The sequence below is a fragment of the Olea europaea genome, chromosome 22, assembly GCF_002742605.1.
Source record: "Olea europaea var. sylvestris chromosome 22, O_europaea_v1, whole genome shotgun sequence".
Taxonomy (NCBI): Eukaryota; Viridiplantae; Streptophyta; class Magnoliopsida; order Lamiales; family Oleaceae; genus Olea; species Olea europaea.
Genome location: NC_036258.1, coordinates 9,147,088 through 9,166,629, shown reverse-complemented (window position 1 = coordinate 9,166,629; position 19,542 = coordinate 9,147,088). Strand labels below are relative to the sequence as shown.

The 19,542-nt window shown below is 35.3% G+C and overlaps 1 protein-coding gene across 1 annotated transcript; it reads left to right on the top strand.

The window, feature by feature from the left end:
- Positions 1–2,626: 2,626 nt before the first annotated feature.
- On the top strand, positions 2,627–4,327 carry LOC111371138. Its single transcript, XM_022993046.1, has 6 exons — positions 2,627–2,812; positions 2,944–3,042; positions 3,130–3,222; positions 3,349–3,478; positions 3,741–4,107; positions 4,198–4,327. The coding sequence occupies exons 1-6, from the start codon at positions 2,627–2,629 to the stop codon at positions 4,325–4,327; spliced, it is 1,005 nt and encodes a 334-aa protein (XP_022848814.1).
- The last annotated feature ends 15,215 nt before the right edge of the window (positions 4,328–19,542 follow it).

Genomic DNA, 19,542 nt, shown 5'->3' with positions numbered 1-19,542 from the left:
ACAAATTTTGCAGCCTCATCTCATATAGACATACCATAGAATCAACCTCAGCAGGGCCAAATTACTGGGTCCAGGCTTGGTACATCTCCGGCCGTCGGCTCACGCGCTATCAGATCACCTACACGTGGCCCCCACGCTCAGCCTACCTTAGGCAATTTTGATAGTAGCGGTATCATCTAGATTACCTTCAACCTCTTCGGGTGCTCAGGGTACTATTCAGGGCCCACGTTCTTATGCTGCAGCTGTCAATAATAGACAGACAATTCCTCAAGCTGAAAGGAGTAAGAGGAAATCATTTGCTATTGTACTTCATGCTCCCCAAGAATATAGAGATCACAATTTGGTTTCTAAGGAACAATACATCCATCAAGAAGAACCTGCTATTTTATTTTATTTTATTTTTTTTATGAATCAGAAGAGCAGTTTCTGGCTGAAGCCTACAGATTTACACTTGTAGGTAAATTTATTTTTCACAAACCGTCGATGATTAAGGTACGTGAGAATTTTTTGCAATTTGGTTCTATTGGTGATTATGAGATTAGACTTATTGATGGTATACACATTATTATCCATATGACGCATGAGGATGACTATTCACGGTTATTCCTCAAACCCACTTGGTATATTGATGGTTGTCCTATGAGAATTATAAAATGGACTCCCAATTTCAACCCACAACAAGAAGTTTCTATTATTTCTGTCTGGGTCACATTTCCTTTACTCCCTATTCATTTTCGAGCTAAGAGTGCACTGTTTGCCATAGCTAAGGCTATTAGGCTTCCGCTTCATATTGACGAAGCTACTTCTGATCTTCGATGACCTAGTCAGGCGAGGGTATGTATTGAGGTTGATTTAGAATGCTAACTCCCAGATAGAGTGTGGATAGAGAGGGAGAAGAGGGGAGGATATTGGCGGCCGATGATTTATGAAAAAGTATCGAATTTCTGCCTTCAATGTAGACACTTTGGTCACTTCGATGAGAATTGCTCTCAAAGGTTCACATCCTGCACCTCCTCTTACTGCTCCAGTTGTTGTTGATCCTACTTCTAGGCCTACTTCGACCAAGGATAAGGGCAAGGAAAAGGAGAATTTGATTGAGCCTCGATCGACATGGACACTAATTAAGAGAAATCAGAAGCGACAGGACAGTACATCAGGTGTGCGTACTCAGTTTGCTACTCATCATTCTATATAGAGTGTTCATTCTATTGCCCCCAGTATATCTGTCACTACAGCTACTTCATCACAGGTAGTTACTCCACATATGGCTCCCACTCTTTATATTGCTCCACCGAATATTAGAACTACTATCACACAGATTCCCGCTACTTTTCCATCAGATCATACCTTAGTTGCTCTCACTACTATTGCTACTCAGAGACAGCCAGTTGTCACAGCAGTTATTTTTCCAGTTATTCAGTCTATGGTTCCCATCACCAGTAACCCTACATACTTTGATCCTCTCCTGTGGATATGTTAGAAAGGCAACTGGATTCTATTGGTCCCGATGTGCTTGTTAACTCTATACACAGTCAACAGAACATAGGGATGTCTTTTACTACAGATCAATCGTATTCAGAAGGTTTATCTCATATTGAAGTTCATCAACAAGGTCCGTATCGTAGATCTTCTTCTAATGACTTGGCAGGTATGGTTCACAGGACAGAGAAAGATGGCTTTGTCCCAGTTGGTCGAAAGAGAAATTCAAAAGTCACTAACATTTCACTTCCTAAGATGGTGACTAGAAGTCGGTCACAGAATACATCTTCATGCATATCTCGATGAGTATCATCTTTGGGAATGTGAGATGTGTAGTATAGCTACTCGTAGATCTATATTTTGATCATCTTAGAGCTTATGGTTTTGGAGACGAGTTTTGATTTTGTTCGTCGCTACCTGCACTTCAACTCCGGGTTACATAATGAATCGAATAAAATTTGGATATTCTGGAATGTGAGTACTATCATTACTATTATTAGTGATCAGATACAGTTCCTGCATGTCAAAGTTGTGGATCCCAGATTATCACGACCTATTTATTTAACACATGTATATGCAGCTTGTGAGGCCTCAGTTAGGAGAAATTTGTGGGCGAGTCTCCACCACATTTCTCTCTCCATGGATGCTCCTTGACTTGTTGGGTGAGACTTTAATATTATTGCACATGAGTGAGAACTGGTCATAGTAGGCAAGATCGTGGCTCTAGCGACTTCTCTGATATGATGATGGATTGTGGCTTAGAGGATGGCAATCTTACTGGGTCTTAGTTCACTTGGACAAATGGTAGAGTCAGTAAAAGATTGGATAGAGTCTTGATAAACTCTATAGCTGCTAAATTTTGCAAACAGCTCACTGTAACACATCTCAATCACACTTCATCTGATCATTCATCGCTACTTTTCCACTGGGTTTCTGATAAAGATTTAGGACCTAGACCTTTTCGATTCCTAAATGTTTGGACTAAGCATCATGATTTCTCAGCCTTTGTATCTCAGAAATGGTCATTTCCTACTCACCTTACAAGAATGGCTGCTCTCTGGGAGAAGTTCTTCAGGTTGAACAAGGGCTTCGGTGGTGGAATCAACGAGTATTCGGTGATGTATTTCAATGAGTGAGGGACGCTGAAATGAGGGTTGATCAGGTAGAGATTGAATTTGAGAGGGACCCTACATTGGAGCATCGCGATTTACTTCATCATGCATATGCTAATTTGAATCAGACCTTAGCTATTGATGAGGGTTTTTGGAAGCAAAAGGCTAGATCTCATTGGGTGTGTGAGGGAGACCACAACACCCGATATTTTCATGCGATGGTACAGAGACGACGTCTTAGATCTCGGATCAAGACTATCACGACTCTTGAAGGGAAAGATCTTTCTACTCCAGCAGACATTCAAAACTCGGACATTCACTTTTCCAATATTTATTATCTGCTCCCTCATAGCCGGTGGAGTCCATCCGTCCTGATATCATACATAGGATACTGACAGAGGCAAACAATATGGCACTGAACCTTCTTTCTTTTATTGATGAGGTGCTGGAGGTGATTTTTAGCGTTGATACTAATAGTGTCGCGGGTTCAGATGGATTTTCAGCTTTGTTCTACCAACATTGTTGGGATATTATACAGGATGATGTGTATAGTGTAATCATTGATTTCTTTGAGGGTGGCCATTTACCTCGAGGTTTTGCTGCTACGTCTATTGTGTTGCTCCCGAAGAGGGTTAATGCTTCTAGATGGACGGATTACTGACCTATCAGTCTATGCACTGTGTTCAACAAGCTTATCACAAAGTTGATGAACACTAGATTAAGCGCATTACTACCTCGTATTATTTCTCCTCAGTAGAGTGGTTTTGTCCCTGGTCATCATATTGGGGACAATATTCTGTTGACTCAGGAGCTTCTACATACATTGAATAATAAAGTTCGAGGAGGAAATTCTATGTTAAAGCTTAATACCGCTAAAGCATATGATTGTATGGACTAGGGATTCATTTATTCTATTTTAGGCGTTTGGTTTTGATCAGTTGTAGATTGATAAGATCAGACGGTATATTTCGAAGTGTCGATTTTCAGTACTTCTAAATGGGCAGCCTTATGGATTCTTCCCATCCTCATGTGGTCTTAGACAGGGGGACCCTATCTTCCCCTCCTTATTTATTATTGCTGGGGATTACTTCTCTTAGCTACTTACTCAAAAGTTTCATGTTTACCTTAGTATGCATTATTGACATGGAGGTATTAATCTTGTCTCTGATCTCGTATTTGCTGACAATATAATTATATTTGCTAATGGTCAAAAGAAGTCTATCGGAAGGGTCATCGAATGCTTGGAACATCATGAAGGAGTGTCTAGACAATTGGTGATTAACGAGAAGAGTGTCCTTATACTGCCCAGGCGGCCATCAGATATTCAGATTCGAAGGCTAGTGATTTTGACAGGATTTTCTCATCTACGACTGTCATTTACATATTTAAGAGTGCCGATGTCTAAAGGGGCTAAGAGGAGTATTCTATTTGACGGCCTCATTATGAAAATCAGGAGTAGGATTTCTAGATGGGCTTCTAGACTTCTTTTCCCTGGTAATAGGATGACTTTACTGAGGTCAGTTCTCTTCTTCATTCCTATATATCTTTTTCAGATTCTATGACCTCCTAAGGTTGTACTGAAAAAGTTGGAGAGTATATTGGCAAGATTCCTAAGGGACTCTAAGGATCATGCACGGAGATTACATTGGCGGAAGTGGAAGGAGCTTTGCTATCCTATTGACGAGGATGGATTAGGTTTCAGAAGACTACAGGATAAGTGGACACATTATCCATGAAGTTATGGTGGTTATTTAGATCCTAGAAATCTCTTTGGGCTCATTTTTTATTGGGTAAATACTGTAAAGAGATACATCCATCACTTGCAGCTATCCTTAATTCAACCTATCCTATATGGAAGAGATTGAAGAGATTTGGAAAATGCATCGAACCACACATTGCGTGGCAACTTGGGGGTGGTCAGATTTTCTTTTAGCATGATTATTGGATGGGAGATAATTCTTTGGCGTCTATCCTCCCACATGGGCAACACACATCTGAGAGGGTGCAGAAATTTTTTGAGGGGACTGGATGGAACTTTGGACGATTAATATAGGCTGTTCCACCAATTATGGAAGAACAGATTGCAGACATGCCATTATGTATCGATGTCCCAGGTCGTATTTTTTGGAAGGCTACATCAGATGGTAGATTTACCACTAAGTCAGCATGGCAATTAATTCGTCCTAGCAAACCATCACAGGATTCATTTCGTCTCCTTTGGAACCCTACCATACCTACCAAAGTCTCATTCCTCTGTTGAAAATTGTGGCAGGATTTCCAGTGGATACTATTATTTAGAGGAGGGTTGGTAGTCAGCTGGCTTCTCAATGTCAGTGTTGTTTAGAGATTGAGACAATTACCCATATTTTTGCTGGTAGCATATATCAGATCGGGTCTAGCAGCACTTTGGATGCTTATTTCAGATTACTATAATTGTAGGCGAGAGCGTCAGACAAAGATTTCTGCGATGGCGTTACTCTAGACAGCTTACTTGGAGTGGACACATTTGCATCATTATCCTTCTACTAATTTTCTGGTTCCTATGGATAGAGAGAAATGATGCAAAGCATAGGGGTATCCGCATGAGATCAAGACGAATCATTTGGAAGATATATCGTATGGTCTCATTCCTTCACAATGGAGGATTATTTCGACCACTACACTGGCGTAACGACATGCAGCTTGCTCCACTCTTTGGGATTACTTTGACACTCCATTCATCTCCTCCCTCATTATAGTTTGGTGGCACACTCCATTAGTTGGATCTGTAAAGGTCAATATTAACGGATGTGCCAAGGATGACTTTGCGAGTGGAGGAGGCATCATAAGAGACCACACGGGAAAATGCATAAGGGCATTTTCAACATCATATGGACAGTGAAAGATATTAGAAGCTGAGCTTAAGGCTATTCTTGATAGGATACTACTGGCTAGAGGTCTTGGATTTTTAAACATTTGGGTTGAGACAGATTCCAGTGCAGCCATTCATTGCATCACCAAAGGTGGAGGACCATGGGCTATACAAGGCATACTCAAAAAGATTGCAGACATCATCTCCTTTCATAGATACAGAGTTACCTATATCTATAGAGAGGGAAACCAGGTTGCAGACGCTCTTACCTCAGCAGGTTGGGAGCACCGGTGATATCAAACGTATGGATCAGCTGACCTACCACGTCATATTTAAACACTTGGGCAAATTGATAGACATGGACTGTCCGACTTCAGAATATGAATTGTAATTCTATTTTAAGTTTTAGTTTTAGTTGTTTTTTTCTTTTTGTCTTTAATTGCATCAAATCTTATTGTAGGGGAAGTAGTACTTCCTTTTTTACCGCTTAACACATTTTCTTTAGAATTTTCAATTATTGTAAGGAAAGTAGTCTTCCTCATTTAATGCTTTCATTTTTCCGCATGTAAATAGGTATTCCTCCGCCACAAGTGAGGGCAAATCAATAAATTCTCAGAGATACCGCCCTCCTTTAACTATAAAAAAAAATCCTGATCTCACAAGAAAATAATAAGAAAAAATAGAAAAAATTAAAGGATGAAATTATTTGACACATGTGGCTGCCCAAAAAAAATAACAATTAAATCGTTAATTAACTTTAATTAAATATGTGGATTCTTAGAACATCAATATCATGGGCCTAACTTATTCAAAATGACTTTTTCTCGAATACAAAGTTCGACATTTATTGTGAGCTTCGAAACAAGCCCAATATTAGTATGAAGTTTCTTGCTAGAAGAATACTTGATTATTTGACCGAAAGCTAAAATTTTTAACACAAGATTTATTTTTAAATTAGTCCCTCGGTAACTCAAATTAATAAAGAATGTCAAGATGAAATTTATGAAACTTTTTTATTTTCGGTTGCTACAATCCTCTCCCATAAAAATAATTTCGTCCTCGAAATTTAATTTACTCAATTAAAGAGGTCTGGATACTTGGCCAAAACATCTGCTTCTCTCTCCCATGTAACCTCATATTTCCCTTGTCTACTCCATTGGACTTTGACTCGTGGTACTTCCCGATTTCTCAAAATGCATTCCTTCCTCTCTAAAACCATTACAAGTCTTCTTCATAATTCATATCACTCTGTACATCCAACGATTGAGCATTAACCAGGTGACTTGGATCGTGTTTGTACTTTCTCAACATAGAATTATGAAATACATCATGCATTACTGATAACTCAAGTGGCAGTCCCAAATGATATGCTACATTTCAAACCTTCTTGAGGATCTCAAAAGGGCCGATAAATCTTGGTTTAAACTTTCCTTTCTTTCCAAATCGTAGTATCCCTTTTGTCGAGGCGACCTTGAGAAATACTTTTTCTCCCACCTCAAATTCAAGTTCTTTTCTTCTCTTACCTGCGTAACTCTTTTAGAGATCTTGAGCTATCTTAATCTTCATTCTCTGATCTTATCTATAGCCTCCACAATATTCTCAATAAGTTCTGGACCTAGGATTCTCCTCTCACCAACCCTCATCCCAACATATTGGTAAACGACATCTTTGGCCATACAATGCCTTGTATGGTACCATGCCGATAGTAGTTTGAAAACTATTATTGTATGCAAACTCCACAACGACAAATGGTTCTCCCATTTACTATCCAAATCTAGTATATATGCCTTCAAAATATCTTCTAATACTTGGATAGTTCGTTCTGACTGTCCATCGGTCTGAGGATGATATGTTGTACTGAAAGATAGCTTAGTTTCCATAGATGTCTGAAGACTCCTCCAAAATTTTGAATTGAATATGGGGTCTCTGTCTTACAAAATGGATATTGGTACTCCATGAAGTCCAACAATTTCTTCGACATAAAATTGTGCAAACTGTTCCAGACTTAAAAGTCATATGGAGAGATAGAAAATGGGTAGATTTTGTAAGTCAGTCTACCATGACCCAAATGGTATCGTGACCTTTTGCCAACCTAGGAAGGCCTACTACAAAATCGATCGAGATCTTCTCCTATTTCCATTCGAGTATGTCCATTGGATTTAATAGCCCTGATAGTCTATGATGCTCTGCTTTCACTTGCTGACAAACTATACACTTCGACACGAATAAAGCTATTCCTCCACCAAAAAGTATTACGTAAGTCTCTGCACATCTTTGTGGAACCCGGGTGTGTGGTGTAAGAAGTGGAATTAGCCTCAGTCATAATCTCAGTTTTTATTTCTTCATCCTCAGGTACACACGGTCGGCCTTTAAAAATAAGTGTCTTATCACTGCTTATCTCAAATCTCTTCACTTTCTCAGTTCCAACATCGGCCCTTATCTTTTCCAAGAAAGGGTCATCTTTTTAAGCCACTATAATCTTGTCCCTGATGGTTGATTTTAGAACTAAAATTGTCAACTTGAATGATGCTCGAGTTGGTAGTGTTAGTACTTCTATTCTCAGATTTTCAACGTCCTTGATTAACTGATTTTGTTGTATACAAATTGCTGATAAATAACCCAGGTTCTTCTTACTCAATGCATCTGCTATTACATTAGCTTTACCTGAATGGTAATGGATGGTACAATCATAATCTTTAACTAACTCTAACCATCATTGTTGTCTCATGTTTAATTCCTTCTGGGTAAAGAAGTACTTGAGGCTCTTATGGTCACTGTAAATTTCACACTAGCTTCCATACAAGTAATGACACCAAATCATAAAAGCGTAGACTACTGCTACAAGTTCTATATCCTACGTCGGATAATTTTTCTCATACACTTTAATTGTCTTGATGCATAGGCTATCACCCTTCCATATTGCATCAAAACACAACCCAAACCTAGCTTGGATGTATCATTATAGACTACAAATCCCTTCGATTCCTCAAGAATTGCAGCGATTACTAATCTATTCAATTCTTGGAAGCTCTATTCACACATTTCAGTCCATACAATCTTCACACCCTTTCGAGTTAGTTGTCTCAAGGAACCCGCCATCTTAGAGAAGCCTTCTATAAATCATCGATAGTGTCTAGCCGAACCTAGGAAGCTCCTTATGTCTCCAACATTCGCAAGTCTTTGCCAATTAGTAACAGCTTCAACCTTACTCGAGTCTACTTCTATACCATTTGTTGTCACAATGTGTCCCAAAAATCCTATTTGTTATAGCCAAAATTCACACTTTTTGAATTTAACATACAATTTTTCTTTAAGTAAAGTTTCTCAAATGGCTTTCATGCTGTTGAGAATCTCTTGAATACACTAGCATATCATCAATAAGCACAATAACAAATTTGTCCAGATACTGATGAAATATTCTATTCATCAGATCCATAAATACTGCAGGGGCATCAGTAAGTCCAAATGGCATAATTGTAAACTCGTAATGTCCATGGCGAGTTCTAAATGTTGTTTTAGGTATGTTACTTGGCTTGATATTTAGTTGATGATAGCTTAACCTCAAATCAATCTTTGAGAATGTGGTTGCACCATTCAATTGATTAAATAAATCTTCAATTCTTGGGAGAAGATACTTATTCTTGACAGTCAGCTTGCTCTACTCTCAATAGTCAATACACATTCTCATGGTTCAATCTTTCTTTTTCACTAAAAGTACCGGAGCTCCCCATGGAAACATGCTTGGTCTGATAAAACCTTTATTTAGAAGTTCGTCCAACTGCATTTTTAACTCCTGTAATTCTTTTGGTTCTACACGGTATGGAGCCTTGGACATTGGTGTAGCTCTGAGTATCAAGTCTATTGTAAATTTCACTTGTCTATCAATTGGGGCATCCAGTAGGTCATCAAGAAATAAGTCAGCATGTTCTTGCACAACAAGCACTTATCCAATGTTAACTCTTCTGATAGTGTGCCAGTAAAACTAACAAGATATCATCGACGGGTTTTCTTCTTCAATAGCTTTTCCGCTTGCATAACCGAGATAAGACAGAGAAGTGCCTTAATTTTCGACCCATAAAATCTAAACTCTTCATCTTCAGTTCTTTTGAAGATCACCTCCTTCTCAAAATATACAATTGTAGCTCTATTACTTCCTAACCAAGTCATACCTAAAATAATATCAAAATCTTTTAGTTCTATGACATGTAAATTTGCCTTAAGGATTAACCCATCAAAATCTATTTGTACTGCCTTAGTAATCTTATTTATATTAATGACTCCTCTTGATGGCATACTAACCTCTAGTTCGCTACTAGTTTTCTCACGTGAAACATTGATATTAGCTAGGCATGTTGCAGATATAAACGAATGCGTTGCACTGGAATCAATAAGAACATAAATCGGAATATCGTAACGTCTGAATCCTGAGCGGCCTCATCATGTGTCAGGCACAAATTCTCACATTTCCATTCTTCACATTTTCAGCAACCTTAACCGACGTTGCCCGACATCCTGAAGCATAGTATCCTATCTAGCCACACTTGTAACAGACATTCTTGCCAAATAAACATTCACCCCTATGGGATTTCTTGCACTTAGGGACGGAGGAACAGGATTGTCTAATTGTCAGCTTATAGGCCCATTATTCTACTTCTTGAATTGTCCGGAGCTCTTATCCTTACCCTGATCATGCCACTTCCTTTTTCCAATATCATTCTGTAGTCTCAGGCTTCAAAGTTTAAAACTCGACAATGACACAGTTTGGGCCTTATTTACAACTTTTATCGATAAGTTGTAAGTTCATGTGAACTCACTGTTTGCCTAATCTCAGGGCGCATTTCCTTCTCAAAGCTTTTTGTTTTCGTGATCTCCTTACTTACAATATGTGAGGCATAACGGGTTAATTCCTCAAACTTCCTTTCATACATAGTGATGTCCTTATCTCTCTGTGTTAGTTGTAAAAACTTTGTCTCCTAGTGGTCGTGAAGGGCTTGCAGAAAATATTTCTCATTCAACTCCGTCTTGAATTAGGTCCATGTCATATTACGTTGTTCTTCCTCTGTCTATGTACATGATGCAAATTCCCACCAATGGTCGACTCCTCCAACTAGCATGAATTCTACACACAATACCTTCTAATTTTCTAGACAAGATATGTGCCGAAAGATCTTCTCAATTGTGTGAAGCCATTCTTCTACTGCCAAAGGGTCATTGCTGCCATCGAAGCTAGGAAGGCAGTATCGATGAAATTGCTCAATGATCGGTAGAGTTAGAGCAATGGTTGGTACTAGAGCAGGGGATGGTATAGGGGCAGTTTACGAGTGGTATTGCTGGTGAATCTTATCTGGTCGGAGCCATTGGTGCTGCTGGAGCAACTTGGGCCATTAAGACTCCTCTCATTTCTTCTACTGCTTGTTGCAATTCTCTAATTGCTCTAGTGTGTGATATTGGTGTCATTTCCTTCATACAAAAATTGAATAGTTTGTAATCTTTAGGAAAACCACAAAATTACTCATTGTACAGTAAAATGAGAAAGTATAATTAGAAAATAACCAATTTTTATTATTGACTAAGTCTTTTATAGGAAATACAATCAATGAAAGAACGCCTAGTACTAATCAATTGAAAAGGAAAAGAAAATCCTACTCAACATGGCATGATCTAAGCCTAATAAAATCTACTAAAAATCATTGGCACTAATCCATCTTAACATCATCATCATCAATCCATCCCCCGTGAAACCTAAATTTCTTGGAAGGTTGCGACTCATCGTCTGAAATAGGTGGAGGAGCATCCTCAAGAATGTACATCTCAGTAGGTACTCTATCACCCTCGGGATATGCAAGTGTATCATCTCGGGCTTGCTCCCACTATGCTGTCAGCTCTGTGTAAAAGGCTTCATAGTCAATCTCCCGAGGCAAAGTGGGTATTGCAACTTCCCACAAATAATTGTAAATTGATTGACCATCTCCACCCATTCTTCTAGCAATGTGTCAATAAGGAGGCGGGTGGCCTGACGACCAGTGACCATATGTGCTAGTTGCCTCATCTCTCTTTACCTTACCAACATCTCCCTAATGTGCTAGCCCATATAATGTGCTGGATTCCACTGATACTCCTCGTACTGCCTGAAAATCTCATATCGACGAGGCATCATTGAGCACGTCTTCCTACATGTTCTCTTAGTCTATGCCATTTGTGCTAAATCAATTATAAAATCCAAATTGGCGGGTTTCTAATATCTTTTTTGAGGACTAAAATGAACATTTATAATTTAGTTTTATTCTAAAAACTCATAATTATCTCCATCATATTCTCAAACTTGACTTCCTTAAACATAAGTTTTTGAGATTTAAATATATAAAATCTCACATAAACATTTCAAATATCATAGCATAGCATAAATTTCTTAAAACTTTCTTTACCTCAGAATCGGCGATTTACAGTAATGGCAAGCATGATGCTAACAAAATTTTATATAACACACAATTCCTAAAGTTTTGGAAATCAAGTTTATGTTTCACAAGTCTACAGAAACGGAAATCGCGCTCTAATACCAAGTTGTAATGTCTCGAGCACTGAGAACTCGTGACATTACAAGGATCTTAAATTTTATAAAATTCTACCTAAATCGTTCATAAAATGCAGAAATTTAACTTGTATTAAAAACATAAAGGCTTTAGAGAACTCGTAAAAAAATTTAAATAAATTTTCTTTCAGAGAACTTAGATTTTCAGATTGTACGACTTTCAAAAATAAATCTCGTTTGACAAATAAATGAAATCCAAAATTTAAACTATAGACATCATATGCATAGGGGAATTACAGGTTAAAATTTCTCCTATAAACTCAATCAATAGATTGGTCAAACTTGTTTCTAAATCGGAGCTATTTGTTCCGTGGTAAAATCTGACAGCTCTCGGGAAAATGTTCATAACTTGAGTTTCATAGATCCAAAATTCATGATTCTAAATCCGAGAGATAGAAACTCATATGGCTATCTTTTTCAACTGGAATCACTTCAAAATTTCAAGTATTTATGTCTGAGTGAATTTTTAAACTTAGGCAGAACCTCGAAATATTTAGTTTCCAGTAGTGGGACTCAATAAATTGAATAAACCGCCATAAAAAATATTAAGCAATTTTATCATCAATTTAGTGTTCAATCTTTCAAGAAACACCAATTTAAAATATCCCAAATTTATCAACCATAATAAAATGTAAAAAAAAGTAGTAGCAAAATTCTGAAGTCTTTAAAGAAACACAAACAAACATTAAAAACCTTTTTGTCCCAAAACATGAATTCAAACTACAATCTCCGGGACACCAATGATTGTTAAACATGAAAGTGGCAATTTAAAACATAAAAATAAATTTCTCTAAAGATAAAACATGCCGTTCATGCAAAATCGCCGTCGGATCTTGGATTACTCTGAAAAGGGTTAAATAAGAGTTTGCATCTCAAAGAAATACTCAGCAAGCTACACGTTCTACATGAACTTAATATTCATTTATTTAATCATACATTCTTACATGTTGCCTTCATAAATAAGTAAATAGATGATCAAACGATCTACCTAATGTTTTGATGAGCCTCCGCGATCATCAGTTTAACATATATACTTAAGGTGCTGATAAGCCTCTGTGGCCATCAGTTTAAACATATATAAACTTTTCTTTCATCAAAATTTAAGGAAAATCTCTAAAGGCACTTTATATACTTCATGAAAAATATAACAAATAACCTGCTTATCTAAAAATTAAATTCACATAACGACAACTTTGAGTAAGGATCCTACCTTAGTTCTCACTAATAGTGTAGTCACTGCGTCAAACCAACTTCTTTTCCAAACTTTTCCCCTTTGAATGAAGGTGCCTGTACTCTATATAACTTATACTAGTGGAAGAAAATTTATTTCAATCTAGACAGTGTGTTTTGGAAGGTGCCTTCTAAAAATAGGACTCTCACCAATTTTCATTGCACCAAAATTTCACACGAAAATCTAGTACCAATCCAATTTGTTTTTCATCCTAGGTAGGACTCTATCTAACATTTTGGATTGCACCAAGATTCACATGGGGATCAAATAAACTAATCAAATTTTGCTTTGTCATCATAATCTCACAAGAAAATAATAAAAAAAAAAAAATAGAAAAATTAAACGATGAAATTAGTTGACAGACGTGGTTGCCCAACAAAAGTAACAATTAAATCCTTAATTAACTTTAATTAAACATGTGGATTTTTTTGAACATCAATATCATGGGCCTAACTTATTCGAAATGACTTTTTCTCGAGTACAATGTTCGTCATTTAATGTGAGTTTCGAAACAAGCCCAATATTGGTACGGAGTTTCTCGCTAAAAGAATACTTGAGTAAGTTGAGTTGAAGTTGTACACGAATAAAATATTTCGTGTACAATTTTTCTTGAAATAAATAAATTTAAAAAGTACATATGTTTTTGAAATAAATTTCAATCTTCTACAACTCTTCGGCCGTTATGTTTAGATATGTTCTTGAATACGTAATTCTGTACATTCTCAATCTTTCAAGCATATTAAAGCCTCCAATATATCTTATTTTTAGTCTTGCACGTTCTCTAATAAAACTCAACTACCTAAACTGAATGCAGCCTCCAATGCTACCGTAGACACTGGAGGAGTTAGTAGATCACGTGCAATTTTTTGTATAATTGGATATTGTCTTTCATTACACCATCATCAATTTAAAAGACTTAAATTCATGTAATTCTCTCAAGGTAACACGCTATGAACGTCCACGCACATATATCTAGCTAATTCAGAGGGAATTCCAAGATTTGTACCACCGACATTTATCACTCTAGACATTGATGAACTAGAACTAAATGAGGAAACACTTGTATTGCTTTTCAAATAATTCCATAAATCATCTGAATTTGTTGAAATATTTCTTGAAAAAGAACTTTGGGACGTAAAACTACACTGACCTTCATTTTCAGCATAATAATTATGCATTTCACATAACACGCACATGTGATAATTCCACATTCATCAAATTTGAAATCCCCTTTACAGTGGATTTTGTGCGAGTCAAATTAAGTCGAGGGTCCATTACTGAAGCTAAAATAAATAAAGAGGGCAACTCTTCCCAATATTTACGAAATTTTAATTCCATAAATTAGACTAATTCAGAAAAATGGCAAATTCCTATATTTATGAAATGTAGAAAAAATGTTGTAACACAAATTAAGATGCAGGGTAATAAATTTCGCTACATTCCATTGTAGCATCAAAAAACGATTTTATTTTTTCACGTGAAATGCAATAGACCATTCCCAATCTTCTAAATTATGTTTGGGTCTGTATGTATGCCTACCCTTATAATATAATGAAATCACTTTATCATAATTTTCACACGAATGTAACATAAGATATGCAGAGTTCTATCTATGTGTTACATCAATGGTGAATGATTTCTCTTGTAAGCCTTACTCTACACACAAACTGTTAAATGCTTGCTTTCTTGCTGGTGATACAGTAATAAAATTTATTGTTTGTCTAATTTTATTTAAAGGAGAACTTATTTGTTCTAATTCAACTTTTACAATTAAATTGATAATATGGCATACACAACGTTGATGAAAAAATAAAGTTCCAAATATAGGGTTAAGATCATTAATGAATCTTTCGATAACAATTTTGTTCACACTAGCATTATCAAAAGTAAAACTTCGAACCATATCTTGCATATCATATTCCTATATGATATCTTTTAAAATCATGTATATGTTAATGGTAATATGAGGATATTCTACACATTCGAATGCAATAATCCTTTTTGTGTAAAAGCCACAGGTGATAATATAATGAGCCGTAGCAGCAATATAACATTTTCTATTACCACCAATCCATAAATCAAAGGTAAATGATATAACACTATTAAAAGTTTTTAGACCTTCAATAGCAACTTGTTCTCTTTTATTATATAATTTTATGGTATCCGAACGAAGAGTATTTCTACAATAAGAAGAGTACCTAGGTTGAAGATAATTCTACACGAGCCGAGTAAAGTCTACTGAGTCTATCATCATAAGCGGCATCTCTGTTGCAACCACGTATATAGTCATTCCTTCACGAAATCTTTCTAGTAAATATACAAAGGTAGAAAAAGTAAAACAAGAACAGCCAATATTGGAGTGAAAGAAATTGAATATGAGAGCAAAGAAATTGAAGTTGAAACTAGAATCTATAATACTGCAAGTTAAAATCAGTAGGAACATTATGAGATGCATCTAACCGAATGGAGTACTCGAGCTATCCTTAAACTGATTAAGCTCATCACTAGTAAAATTCATTTATAACTAGTATAGTATAAAATATTGATTATTAGAGTAAAAGAAATTGAATATGAGAGCAAAGAAATTGAAGTTGAAACTTCAATCTATAATACTGCAAGTTAAAATCAATTGAAACAAATTAATCTGAAACTTAAAAATTTACCCTGTATTTATAGCCAAAAAAATCAATTTTTCCTCCAAATTTCAAATTCAAATTTCAAATTTTTAATTTGAAAATTTCAATGTACGAGGTAGCCTTGTAAATTGTATTGTGAAAAACAATGGCAGCTAACGCCATAGCTGCTAGCTGCCTGTAACGGCTGCTTTTTTTACCTTTTTTTTTTTTTTGGTAATTTCGGCTTGACTCATCACGGACCAAAAATGGCCTATGACACCAGCTAGCCCGTTTGACTCACCGAGCCACAACGGGCCGGCTTGGGCTTAGGCCGACATCCTAAAGTGGAGTTCGACTCGAGCCTAGGCTCACTTCATCAGAGCCACGAGACATTTGAGCCACCAAGCCGCTATGTGCATATAATCATGTAAATAAACATACATGTAATAGTGTGAATGATTACGAACAAATTCTGTCTAGTCTTTCCAAACCAAAAGAAAGACTAGTTGGTCAGTTTCTAGGGGTATGACGTTGACCTAATATCAATGCACCGTCTCCATGGGCTCCTCCTCTTCTTATATCTCCATCTACAACATGTATCTTATATTAGTTGGCACGTAGATTCCAAAATAATAATAATGGACTCATAGGTCCAAAATAGATAAGAGCTTATAGTCCCATAAAACTAAAAGAATTAAACTAATCATACTACACTTCCACATGGTTGAGTTCATAATCATGTACTAATAAAATGTTCATCATATAAATGCATTTCTATATAATACCTAATATTATATGCAAATGTATTTCAATTTTCCAATTGTAGTTGTCTAAACTAATTTAGACAAAATGATCAAAATAATTAATTAACCAATTAATTTGATTAGAGAATTCGATATTTAATTAAAATCAAGAGTCCAACTCTGATTTTATAACTTTATGGAAGCTTGTCGTATTAAAATCAAATTGGAGTTCGACTCTAATTCGAAGTTATGGGACAAACTTATTTAATTAGAATCAAATTCTAATTAAAAAAAAAAACTAGAGTCCAACTCTAATTCTAATATTATAGAGGGTATTTTATTTAATTAAAATCAAATTTAATTAAATATCAAATTAGAGTTCAAATCTAATTCTAAAATTATAGGACGAATCCTATTTAATTAAAATCAAATTTTAATTAAATGTCAAATTTGAGTCCAACTCTAATTTAATTGAATTATCATTTTAATTTGGGATAAACCTTATAAATAAAATAAAATTCAATTTAGGGGTCAAAATTTAATATTTAAGTTAAAATTCAATTTTAACGATAATATTGAAAATCGTCAATTTTAAATAAAATTTTAATTGGATCAGAATTAAAATTTGGTCAAAACCCTTAGAAATTCAAATTTAAAAAACTTTTCAAATTTTATATTCAAAACCTTTTTAAAATTGTTTTCTAACCCTTTTCAAAATTATAAATTGGTCCTCGAAATTTCCAAAATGACAAGCAGGCCCATTTAATTAAAACTGCATTTTGACCTCTTGGTATGAAATTTGAGGGCAAGAACTCTCAATTTCTAAAATTGCACAAAAGCCCCCGCCCCCAAATCGATCTACGCAATTCAAAAACCCTACCTTACCATTTTCTTTTCTTGGATTCCAACAGCGGAAACAACAATCAATATCACTTCTAACAATATTGCAGCAACATGCTGCCGCAATCAAAAGACAGCGGCAACCTCCATAAGAAAACAACAATAGTGCAAGAGGTGTTAATGTAAATGGAATCAATAACAGCGACGATCGTCGATATTGCAGCAGTGTCCAATATCGTTGTCTCTAGCTCATGTGGTAACAGCATGCTAGCTTGTCGCTAATGTCTCTGACAACTTTTGCCGCCAGCCATCCTTGCTCGATCCTTTGTTTTTTTGTTGACACCAATTGATTTTCTTTTCAAAAGTAGTTTTTGAAGATGAAGAATATTTTTATAAAAGCCAGAAACCCAAAAAACAATAACAATGACAATCAAATTTGATTGTTCCAAGTTACAACAAAAAATTTCTAACAACAAAAAGTAGGCTTTAAAATCATTGTTGAAAATTTACTTAATCATGCACGGCAAAAAAATAAAATTAATTTCAATTTCAATTTCAATCAAGGACCTGCTTTATGTTTATTGGAAACTATGATAGAAATTATATATTTGTTAAATTTTGCAAACTCCATTGTTTATATTGAACATAAACAATCATGATCTACAATCTATACTATCCAATTGTCCAATCTCCAATAAAAATCCACGGATAGAATAATAGTGAAAGAATTAGTTCTTCTTTTCTTTTTTTCTTTTTTTGTGCGCGCAAGATAATAATTGTGTTTTTAAACCCTAACAGCTTATTAATATAAGTTTGAGTGGGCTTGGTCCATCCCTTAAGCTTAACTCGATCCAATATTCAATTAATCTAATTAATTAAATTTGCTCCATGAATTAATTAATCCAATTAATTAACTCGGATCTAGTAACAAGCAACGAAATTAATTAATTATCCAATGCTTATGAATTAATTGGTAAATATTATTCTTCTAATTCTCCTTTGGTGTGTGTGACTCATTAAGTTCCCGATTATGATACCTAACAATGTGAATTATTATTTTGATTTAATTAAATAAGATAAATTAAAAACAATTTTTTAACTTATCATTAATCTACCTAGATTCTCGTCCCAAATTGACATTTAGTAATATGTTAGGACAACACATGTGATGGAAATGTCATGTGGTATGACGAAACTAAAAGTTGTTCGTTTACCATAAAACTATAATCTCTTTGTCAATCGATCTGATCAATTACGAGATATGAAGTGTGTCAATCTCAATTATTGATCATATCTTTCATTCTACTATTAAGTAAATATAAGTTGAAAATTCTTTTCGACTTATGAGGAGACCTAAACCAAGAATTTTTTTAATTAATTTAACTGAATGAAAAATATATTATAATCTCTTACTATCTAATAGTGACGAATCAACTATTGATCATTTACAACATTCATATAATTCTTGACTTACCCTAATGATATCGTATTAGTGACTCTTGACAGAGCAATATTCAATGTCACTGAAGCATGACTATCCCCTTATAAGGCACCATAATGACATCAAGTCAAAGGACCAGTTCCATTACCTAACGTTAGAGATTAACCATTAACACTCTGATAGTTATCTATATGAAATCTCTCCAACGGGTTTCCAATGTTTTGTTCTCTTAACAAAATATCCAAGTATTTATTTAAGTGTCTGTACATTTTAGTTTGTGAGATTAGTTACTTACTTCATAAGTAAGAATTACAACACATGATGATCTGTTAGTAATAACGTTATCCGTATCTCTTATTACATACGACCGTGGATGATTTAAGATTCAGTCGTATGTAATTTGTATCCCACAATCACAACTCTTATGATTAACAAATTACTAAGACTTAAATCTACAGACTCCATTATTTAATTTATTAGATTATTAATCCAATCAAATAATAGATCTACCATAAATAGAATGCATCAATTATATATTATAAGTGTTTATGTTCAAAATGAATTGGACCTAAGATATAATACTTACATGCATAAGTTGAGTTATGAAATGAACAATGGGAAATTTTCATTAGATATGGCAT

Coding starts and splice junctions, on each gene's coding strand:
- LOC111371138 (XM_022993046.1), top strand. CDS start 2,627: ATGAGGGTTGATCAGGTAGAGATTGAATTTGAGAGGGACCCTACATTG. Junction 3,479..3,740: donor TACCGCTAAAGCATATGATT/GTATGGACTAGG, acceptor ATTGACATGGAG/GTATTAATCTTGTCTCTGAT. Junction 4,108..4,197: donor AATAGGATGACTTTACTGAG/GTCAGTTCTCTT, acceptor TATATTGGCAAG/ATTCCTAAGGGACTCTAAGG.